Genomic DNA, 11,188 nt, shown 5'->3' with positions numbered 1-11,188 from the left:
AGAAACCAGACCGAATAACCAACCTAGAGAAGAAAGAAAAAAAAAGTCAAAGGTCAAAAGTTGCGGCTGAGTACTGTTTGTGGGTCCCCTATGTGTGTTTAATTACAATATTGCCATTGAGTTATGAGTTATGGAAACTGAAAACAGCCAAAATGTGTTTTTAGTTTCCATAACTCATAACTCAAAAATCAGAGAATTGAGTGATGGAAACAGAGTTATGAAAACATAGTTATCGTTTGCTAAACAACCTTTTTGTTATGAGTCCCACCATTTTTGAGTTATGAGTTATGGAAACTGAGAATTGAGTTATGGAAATTGTGAATCCAAATGGCCCCTCAGACTTTTTGGCAGGGCAGAATCTCACGAATACTGGGCCCATAATTCACAAAATGGGCCCAAAAAATATTTAACAGAAAAACGAACGAGCCTAGAAAAATAAAATAAAATATCAGTCAGAATATCATAGAAACAAAATCTAAAACCCAGCAGTCTCTCATAGCGGTGTCTCTGTGTGTCCAATCTTTCGTTGAAAAATGTCAGAAAAGAGAGAACTTCCGATCCTCCGACGAAGGAAGAATGATCTCCCACACGACATCGTACTCAACATCCTGACAAGGCTGCCTGCCAAATCACTCATAAGATTCAGGTGCGTTTGCAAAACCTGGGACTCCTCAATCACCAGCTCCTATTTCATCTCAACTCACCTCAATAACTTAGCTCATGATCATGATAATGATAATGGTGATGATGATGGTGATGGTTATATCATATACATGCCATGGGGTACAAACTCTTCTAACAGAGCAGTCTGTACGGTCGCTTTCGACCGCACCTTTGATAGGATATCCGAGGTTGAAATTCCCTTTGATTTTACTCCTGGGCGTGCCCAAATAGTCGGTTCCTGCAATGGGTTATTGTGTCTTGCTGATATTGGAAAACTTACCATTTCCAAAGATTTTATATATTTGTGGAACCCCAGCATTAAAAAATTCAAGAGGTTGCCTGATTCTTGCTTAGGACAGTTGGATTTTGTTACACTCGGATTTGCATATCATCCGGAGAACAATGACTACAAGGTTTTGAGGATTTCGAGCTATCCTGGGATGGAACCGCATCTCGCTGATGAGATTGAGGTGTACACATTAAGTTCGGATTCATGGAGAAAGGTTGGAATGTCATTGAGAGCCAATGTTATGGTATATTTTAATAATTTTCCTTTGCCAATCCCATTGGTTAGTGGAGCTTTGCACTGGATGGCACGTGTAATAGAAGACAAGTGCAAGAGTGATATGATTGTGTCATTTGATGTCAATAGTGAGAAATTTAGACTGTTAGGAATGCCTGATGGTTCTAAGAAAATAGTGAGATTTCAGACGTGTCTTGCATCACTCAAGGGGAAACTGGCTTTCCTTACAATTGGACAAAGTGAACATGACTACCACTGCTTCATGTGGGTGATGAGGGAGTATGGTGTGCTTGAGTCTTGGAATAAACTTTTTGTTGTACCACTTGAGAGATTATCTGCTTGCATTGGCTTCACCATGTATGGTACACTTTTGCTTCGCTGTCTCCAGCCCAACAATCAAACAGACAAGTTTGTTTTAGTTGACACAAAAACTCTAAATGAAAAGGATACTGATATCCAAAGTCTTTCATGTGTAGCTACTTTCACGGAGAGCCTTGCTTTACTTGATGGAGCAAACGTGGTGTCTTACTAAGCAGATGGTGGCATGCATATTAGAAGTGAAGTCAGTGGTATGGATGAAGTGAAACCCTTCCCTTGTTATTCCTTTTCCTTTAGCAGTAGGCATGATAGTATCGCTAAAATCTTGATTTTTATCCTTTTGTGGCTATTATCTAGTAGTATATGATATTTCTCTGTGGATGTTTGTGGTGCACAAGCCTAGATTTGGCAATGTCAACAGAAAACAATACTTGGCCAACGTAATCCTTATTTGCTTATGTGTCCCTCTGGTAGTGGTAAAAAGATCTAGATTATTGCTCTCTTGACTACAATTTAAAAGAAGAAATGACCAAAAAAAAGAGGGACAATAAAAGTAGCTCTAAAACTGAGAATTTTGAAAAGAAGTAGCCAAGTGCTTTTTTAGCGAGCTTGTTGCCATTCCAATTCCAAGGACTTGTTCTTACTTCCATGTCTCAAGCTACATGGTCTTATCTTTGTTTCAGTTGTACATTCAACCTTAATATTGACAATAATAAGCTAATTTATATGAAAGAGAGTTTGTCCCTAGATATGTAATCCTGCTATATTATTCCAAATTCTTGTTCTTACTTCCCTGGCTCAAGTGGCATTGTCTTTTCTTTGTTTCTATAGTATATTTACCCTTAGTATTGACAATAAGAAGCTAATTTATATGACAGCGAGTCTATTTGTATTAAGATATGTGGTCCTGTTATATTATCATATCTTTAGCCTCTTAGAGATTTAAGTATCTCTGTTTTAAGTTAACATCCATGAAGTAGAATACGTATGGTACTATATTTGACCTCTTGCATGGATTTCGAATAGTCATCCTTTTTCTTGTACATGCTTTAAAATTGGTTCTATCTATGCGTCCTTTCTTTCACCATCTTGATTCATGAACTTGATACAATATGATTGATTCTTAAACTCTCCATCTCTAATCTCTATCAGATACTACTATTAACTATTTCACTTCTTCAAATTGTTTTTGATCGAATATACATCTGGATCTATGCAAGTGTGCATTGCACCAAAAACTGAGTTTGCATTGTTTCCTTTATGGCCAACTAAAGCAGAAAAGAGTACTTATGAGTGAAAAATTATATATCGGCTCCTATTTATGTTATTGGTTAGATTATTTCCTACAAGAGTAAAATTGGGCTTTCCTTAAGCTTTACTCTTATAGCCTTTCTATAATCCCCATAAGTAACGATGTGGCAAATTGTGCTAGTTGGTGCAGTTCCTCAACACGCAATGCTAGTTTTATGAACTTATACTCTCAAAAAATTGACTAATCCTATGCTTACCATGTATTTTGATTTTCATGTGTCAATTGGACAACTATGATGTTAAGAACAATAGAGGTGGGTTGTTTTTGAATTGTTTATGGCCAGTGGAAGCATGAAATAGCTCCTGGTAAGTGGTAACTAGCTTCCATGTAGGCATTTTTGAGTAAGTACTTTGATAGGATAAGAAACACAAAATATTTGTTCTTGACCTTTTATCCTTTTGTAATTCCCTTTATAGAGTGGTGCATTAAGTCTACTTAGTCTAGTTTATGGTTTTTAAGTGCAGAAAAAACTTTAGCAACAAAATCAACATGCTTGCTTAGAATGATGTCATTTGATGCCAATGGAGAGAAATTCGGGAATATAGCACTCCCTGCAGAAATTATTCAGTCACCCCATTGGATCACACTACCTCTTGTCGTCAGAGATGACTTGCAAGTAGGACATCTTGAATTGTATGAGGAAAATTTGGCTTTTATTGCATATGGTCACTTCGACCACTGAGGATTGTTTGGGTGAGCTATGCATTTTTTGGGAGATGAGAGAGTATGGTTTGCACGAATCATAGTCACAGAGTAAACATCGTTTTTTGTGCAATTAGAAAATGTTCTAGCCTTTTTTTGGTTGCACCAGGCATGGTGTAACTTTTGGTTCAAAAAGGTTCATGCTTAGGCTAGCGAGAAAAATTCAAGTTTATCACTCTCTCATGTATTTGCCGCAGAACACAAATGAAAAGGAGCATTTGTGAAAAATTGGATAATTATTGTGTGTGTGTATAGACTTATTGGATCCTAAAATTCTACATGAGAAGGTTCTTGGTATTCTAGCTTTTCTAACTATGCTTGCTACTTTTGTGGAGAGGATTGAATTACTGAATGTAGAAAATATTCTATTTAGATAAGAAGTTTAATTATCTGCAACTCAAGCTGTGATTGAGGAAGGCTGAATGCTCCTTTTCTTTTCCAAAAGGAATGAAAGTAATGGTCTGATGTGGAAGGGTAAAATTATCTATGACTTATATAATTTTTTAATGCTTGTGGTTTTTTGTTTTTTGTTTTCAAATATGATAGGATTTAAACCTATTCTAGTTGAGTGAAATGGAACCCACATGACTATTGTTATGTTATTACTTAAAAAAAAAAAATTTGAAAATTTTTGAGAACCAATTATCTGCTAAAGCTTGTTTGCATCTTAGTTTTTCATTATCCTTTTGTGGTTATTTTATATTAGTTTTTGTTATTTCTTTGTGGAGTTTTTGATATTTCTTTGTGGATGGCTGTTGTGTGCTAATCTAGATTTGGAAATGTCAACATAATCCTTATTTGCTTATATGTCCCTCTGGTAGTGTCAAAAATATCTACATTATAGCTCTCTTGTTTCCAAAAAAGGGGAAAAGAACAGAATAAAAGGAGCTCTAAAACTGAGAACGTGGAAAAGGAGTAGCCAAGTGCTTGTTTAGCGAGCATGTTACCATTCCAAGGTCATGTTAATACTTCATTGGCTCAAGCTACTTGGTTTATCAGTTTATCATCAACATAAGCACTTTTTTTTTTTTTTTTTTTAATTAGACTCAATAATTATGTATCCGGTATTTACGTACCGAAGTGAACTAATACGAATGGTTCTGAGCCAAGCATCACTAGGCATAGTACTTCAAACAAAGTGTTATTGGCTTACAAGGGTAGGTTTACAATTTTCTACCATTTTTTCCCAATATTTTCCTATAATTTTATAATATAACAAATTCAATCCTGAATCTTTTACTTCGTCAATAGTTGCAGAACTCCCTATATTGATATGAAAGTTGCAAAGATATATGGATATGGAAAGAGCGTTCTTCCCTTAAATATGGTAATTGTCCCCCTAACGCAACTTATTGATATTCACTGTCAAACAAAAGACAATGTCATAAAAGAGTCTTGGTTCCTCTGAGCTTTTGAAGTACCAGGATCTCTTCAACAATTTTTTTTTTCTACTCTATCCTACTCTTAACCTTTTCCTTTTAGCTTGTATCTCGTATAGGACTTGTAGGTGACAAGTGAAAAGCCTAAATCCACAGCTCTGCTGTGTTTTGCCTTTAGCAGTAACAAAAGTTTTGCACAATTGCTTATCTTACGACACTTTACTGATTCCTGTTCTCTAAACCTAAAGGAATTTACTATGCTGATTCCACTACTAATTTGAAGAAATGAAAAATATATGGTGTTTTAATATAGTCTTGAACATATCCATCTTTAATTATTAAGAAAGGGGAAACAATATATCATTCTCACACTTGCTTATTTCACAAATATGCTACCAAATATCACCAATTTACCCCAGGAAGAAAAATCAACACTTTTTTCTACTCTATCCCACCCTTAACCTCTTCCTTTTTGTTTGAATCTTCAAATAGCCAGCCCATCTTTAGATTGTGTGGGTAATTTGGATTTCTTAGTGTTGCCGTTTTGAGGGTTATGAGTTCATTTGAATGGATTTTTGTGATAACTCAATGAAGGGATTTAGAAATGGTAGTTTGGATGGGGGAGTTCTACCTATGACAAATTGTGTATATTATTGTGTTGATAGAACTCTAACAAAATGATTTTGTTTTATTTTTTATTTTTTATTTATTAATAATTTAATAGTGTAAAGAGAAAATTTGAACCCTAGACATCTCCATTAAAAATATATAGAAGTATAGGTTGAACTACAAGGCCTAGGCCAAAGACCTATTTGGTACACCATTAGAGTTCATGAATTATTTTTGTTATTAATTTATCATTAATTAATCTCCATAAAGTTTTTTTTTAGAGAGTTTCAACTTATGACGTCCGCTCCTGATGATAGCTCTTTATCATTAGACCAAGACACCAATCAGTTTTCGATGTAGGCGGGAATTGAACCTCAGATCTCTTATACAACCATCAGAAACTTTACCAGTTAAGCTAACTGGAACCCACATCTCCATAGAGTTCTATTAGTTTATCTCTTCATTATAAATTATTCCAATTTTTTTAAAATGAATTGATTCTCTCATAGTATTTATTAGTTATTAATAAAGTACATTAAAATATTATCACATTCAATATCTAAATGTGAAGCTTGAAATTTTATTAAGCACTAGCGAAATGTATTACATCATTAGCAAGAACTGCCTCCATCATTGGGTAGTCTTCTATCCAATTTTCATAATCAAAAATGTTTTTAGTATGTTGGGCTAAGATACATGTTAGCCCAACACACACACACACACACACACATACACATATAATCGCAATTTCCTTTGGGGTTCTTTGGAGACAGCTAGGAAGGTCCATTGGGTTGGTTGGCAAAAGGTGGCAAGACCTAAAGATGAAGGAGGCCTCGGGTTACAAACTGCGAAGGGAAGAAATGTAGCCCTTCTTACAAAACTTAATTGGAGGTTTAATAGTGAAAAAGAAGCCTTTTGGGCTAAGGTCCTAAGAGCTAAGTACTGTAATAATAGAAGATTAACCTCTCCTAATGCTGATAGGCTTCCTTGCTCCTGAGTTTAGGCAACAATGAAGAAAGGTAGGGAAGTGTTCAATGCAGGCAGCATGTGGACGGTTGGTAGGGACAGCAAGTTGAGCCTTTGGTATGGGAATTGGACTAAGAAAGGGCCTCTTCGACATGTCATTCAAGGCCCTCTAAACCGTGAAGAATCCAAGTGGGAAGTGAAAAAACTCATGACGGATACCAGGTGGGACTTAAATCAAATTTCCTTTATGATCCCTTCAAAGGTGAAACTCATGATCCAAGCAATTCCAATCCCTTTCACAGGTAGGGGAAGTGATAGTTTAGCATGGAGGTACAATCCTAGAGGTATTTTTGATCTTAGGAGTGCCTATAAACTTGTTAATGGGTCTGCCCAAGATTTTTCCTTTTCAGCTAAATGGATTTGGAAAGCCAATACATTACCTTAAATCAAGACCTTTATGTGGCAGTGTGCTCACAACAGCTTGGGAGTGAAGGGATGTCTTTTTAGAAGAGGGATGGGAATTGATAATACATGTCCTATTTGTCAAGATGAAGTAGAAACAGTGATGCATGCTCTTAGGGATTGTCCTTGGGCTAGATCAATTTGGAGGCAATTGGGTGTGCTGACTTTGAATTAAGAATTTTGGAGACTAGAGTTGCAGGATTGGTTGGTTTATAATGGTAATCTGTCTCCTAATGGTACTGCTGGATCTTTGCCTTGGAAGATGATTTTTTCTTTTGCCTTATGGAATATATGGAAGTGTAGAAATGGGTGTGTGTTTAGAGGTAAAAGCCTGAACCCAAATTTAGCCGAGGTGATTGCAAACCAAGGGATGGAGTTTTTGTACTATGTAGCATCACCTAGGGACTTAACTCGTAGCATCATTAAGAGAGTTAGGTGGGAGAAGCCGTAGACAGGTTGGAAAAAATTAAATACAGATGGAGCTTCTAAGGGCAATCCAGGTTTGGTAGGTTGTGGAGGCGTGGTTAGGGATGAGAATAGAAGATGGGTGGTTGGGTTTTCTAGGCGTATAGGGGTGACTACCAGCTTTGAGGCTGAGCTTTGGGGGCTTCGAGAGGGCCTCATCATGTGCAGCAACTTACACATCCGTTTATTAATTATTGAACTTGATGCTAAAGCTGTTGTGGATGTTTTCCCGAATCCAAGTTATCAGAATAATGCTATTTTGCCAATTTTGAATGACTGCAGGGAGCTGTTGCCTAGGTTTTAGCAGGTCCAGTTTAGGCATTGTTTTCGCCAAGCTAATCGTTGTGCAGATGTATTAGCTAGGATGAGTACTGATCAGAATGTTAAGTTTATTTCTTTTAGTTATCCACCTGTGGACATTAGAAGTATGTTAGATGAGGATGCTGTTGGTATGTATGTGAACAGGGTCTGCCTTGTTTCTGATGTTCCTGGGTAGTTTGTTTTGAATGAAATCGCATTTTAACCATATATATATATATATATATATATTAAATGTGAATCTTGAAATTTTATTGAGCACTAGCGAGATGTATTACATCATTGGCAAGAACTGACTCCATCATTGGGTAGTCTTCTATCCATTTCTCATAATTTAAAATGTTTTTTGTATGTTGAGCTAAGATAAATGTTAGTCAATTTACTTGTCACTTGTTAATATCATAATAGAAAAACACACTAACTTGTACTATATGCCTATTTAATATAATATAAAGAAGTTATTTTTTCATCTTTCACTCTTTTAATGGCCATATTAGAGCATCTCTAACAGCATCGGGAAGTGCAAAATCAATTGTATTTTAAAGAGTATAACCACAAATGATGCTCCAACGACCCTCTAAATCAAAACAAAGAGAAAACACAATCTTTTATATAAAATAAAACTAATCAAATTAGAACAACAAGAAAAAATGAAAAAGAAAAAGATGGAGAACGCCAATTTGACCCATATAGGCGACTAGGTTGCATGTTCTTAAAGGTGGAGAGGAGAACAAGTGATGGTGGAGCAAATGAGGTGGCGTATGTGAACGCTGATTTAAAAGGCAAACTCTCTCTAGCCTTTTTTCTCCACTGGTTATGAGAGAGAGAGAGAGATGTTATGGAACGAAGAGGTAGAAAGACAAAAATAAAAATGAAGATAGAAAGAATAGTGGAGATACGTTTGTGGAAGATTGTGCTTTGAAAATGAGATTAGTTTAGGTTGCTCCAAATTTTTCCAATGGATCAGCATATTGGTCTGCTTCTCTAAACACATAGTGAGGTGATTTGTGCTCGAATTGAAAGAGAAGTTTCCTACAATCTTGTTATTAGACCGCAAACGAATTAAGCATTTTGCATCCAATGTCAACAAGAGACCTCTTTGGAGCTCTCGCCTCCACCTGTAGGTAGATTGTCTTAGTTTTACTTCGTTTTATTTCTAGTTTCTACGAACAATGAACATTGCAGTTTAACCAAAAAAAAAAAACCCTCATCGGAGAATCTTATGGATAGTGGGCCCATAATTCACAAAATTGGCCCAAAAAATCTTCAACAAAAACCCTAACGAACGAGCCTATAAATAAAATAAAAGAAGAAGATTTATTATTAGAATATCAAAGAAACAAAAGCTAAAACACAGCAGTAGCGGTCTCTCTCAGCGGCGTCTCTGTGTGTCCCCTCTTTCGTTGAAAAATGTCACAAACGACAGAACCACCGATCCTCCGACGAAGGAAGAATCATCTCCCAGAAGACATCGTACTCAGCATCCTAACAAGGTTACCTCCCAAAACAGTCATAAGATTCAGGTGCGTTTGCAAATCCTGGGACTCCTCAATCACCACTCCCTATTTCATCTCAACTCACCTTAATAACTTTGCTCATGATAATGATAATGGTGGTGGTTATCTCATACACATGCCACGGCGTACAAATTCTTCTAACAAAGCAGTCTGTACGGTCGCTTTGGACCTCACCTTTGATAGGATTTCTGAGATTGAAGTTCCCTTTGATTTTCCTTCTGGGTCTGTCCAAATAGCAGGTTCCTGCAATGGGTTATTGTGTCTTGCTTATAATGGATTTTTCAACATTTTTGGTAATGTTATATATTTGTGGAACCCCAGCATTAGAAAATTCAAGAGGTTGCCCGATCCTTACTTAGAACGGTTGGGCTGTTATGGACTTAGATTCGGATTTGTATATGATTCGGAGAACAATGACTACAAGGTTGTGAAAATTTCGAGTTATCTTCCAAAGGGATTGCCACCGCCTATGCCTGACGAGATTGAGGTGTACACATTAAGTTCGGATTCATGGAGAAGGGTTGGGATGTCATTGAGAACCAATGTTAAGGTATTTGATGATAATTTTCAAATCCCATTGGTTAGTGGAGCTTTGCACTGGATCTCACTTGTCTTAGAAGGAGAAGAGGAGCACAAGGGTGAAGTGATTATGTCATTTAATGTCAATAGTGAGAAATTTAGAATGTTTGTAATGCCTGATGGTTCCTTGTCAACAAGTAGGTCTCAGAGAAGTCTTGCATTATTCAAGGGCAAATTGGCTTTCATTACATTTGGGATAACTGACCAACATGGCTACCACTACTCCATGTGGGTGATGAGGGAGTATGGCGTGCTTGAGTCTTGGAATCAACTTTTTGTTGTACCACTTGCGAGAATATCTGATTGCATTGGCTTCACCATGTGTGGTTCACTTTTGATTCACTACGTTGAGTCCAACAATCAAGCAGAGAAGTTTGTTTTAGTTGACACTAAAACTCTACATGAGAAGGATTTGGATATCCAACAACCTTCACGTGTAGCTACTTTCATGGAGAGCCTTGCTTTACTTGATGGAGCAAACATGGTGTCTTACTAAGCAGATGGTGTCGTGCATATTAGAAGTGAAGTCCTTAGTAAGCATGTTGCCATTCCAAGGTCTTGTTCTTACTTCCCTGTCTCAACCTACATGGCCTTTTGTTTGTTTCAGTAGTACATTTAAGCTTAATATTGACAATAATAAAAGAAAGTCTGTCCCTAGATATGTGATCCTGCTATATTATCCCTTCCCGTGTTCTTGGTTTCACCATCTTGATTCTTGAACTTGATACAATACTTCTGATTCTTAAACTCTCCATCTCTATTCTCTATCGGATGCTTCTATTAACAGTTGCACCTTTTCCAATTGTTTTCGATAGAATATACATCTGGATCTATCCAATTGTGCGTTGCCTCCTTTGTGGCCAACTAAAGCAGAAAAGAGTACTTTTGGGCGAAAAAATCTATGTCGGCTCCTATTTATGTTATTTGTTATGTTATTTCCTACAAGAGTAAAATTGGACTTTCCTTATGCTTTGCTCTTTTAACCTTTCTGTAATCCCCGTAACAATGTGGCAGATTATGCTAGTTGGTGTAGTTCTTTAACACGGGATGCTAGTTTTATGAACTTGTTCTCTCAAAAAATTGACTAATCTTATCTTCACTAGTTATTTTGATTTTCAAGTATCAATTGGACAACTGTGATGTTAAGAACACCAACCCTTGTATTTGATTTGTACAGCCCTGTATACTCCCTGGATAGTTGGGTCTCTTTTTTTATATCAATAAATGTTTATTACTTGGCCAACATAATCCTTATTTGCTTATGCTTCCCTCTGGTAGTGTCAAACAGATCTGAGTATTGCTCTCCTAACTACATTTTAAAAGAAGAGAACATAATATTAAGAAGCTCTAAAACTGAGAATGTTGAAAAGGAGTA

General features: G+C 36.5%; 2 protein-coding genes across 2 annotated transcripts; both read left to right on the top strand.

Annotated features, from left to right (window-relative positions):
* Positions 1-475: 475 nt before the first annotated feature.
* Positions 476-1,954, top strand: LOC115987277 (F-box/kelch-repeat protein At3g06240-like). The gene is made up of 2 exons (XM_031110789.1): positions 476-1,543; positions 1,663-1,954. The coding sequence occupies exons 1-2, from the start codon at positions 534-536 to the stop codon at positions 1,691-1,693; spliced, it is 1,041 nt and encodes a 346-aa protein (XP_030966649.1). The 5' UTR covers positions 476-533; the 3' UTR covers positions 1,694-1,954.
* Positions 1,955-9,127: 7,173 nt separating this feature from the next.
* On the top strand, positions 9,128-10,309 carry LOC115985141 (F-box/kelch-repeat protein At3g06240-like). The gene has a single exon (XM_031108108.1). It carries the CDS (start codon positions 9,128-9,130, stop codon positions 10,307-10,309), a length of 1,182 nt encoding a protein of 393 aa, XP_030963968.1.
* Positions 10,310-11,188: the final 879 nt, after the last annotated feature.

Source organism: Quercus lobata, chromosome 4, assembly GCF_001633185.2.
Source record: "Quercus lobata isolate SW786 chromosome 4, ValleyOak3.0 Primary Assembly, whole genome shotgun sequence".
NCBI lineage: Eukaryota > Viridiplantae > Streptophyta > Magnoliopsida > Fagales > Fagaceae > Quercus > Quercus lobata.
Note: the sequence above shows the minus strand (reverse complement) of the source record. Positions and strands in the feature narration are given on the sequence as shown.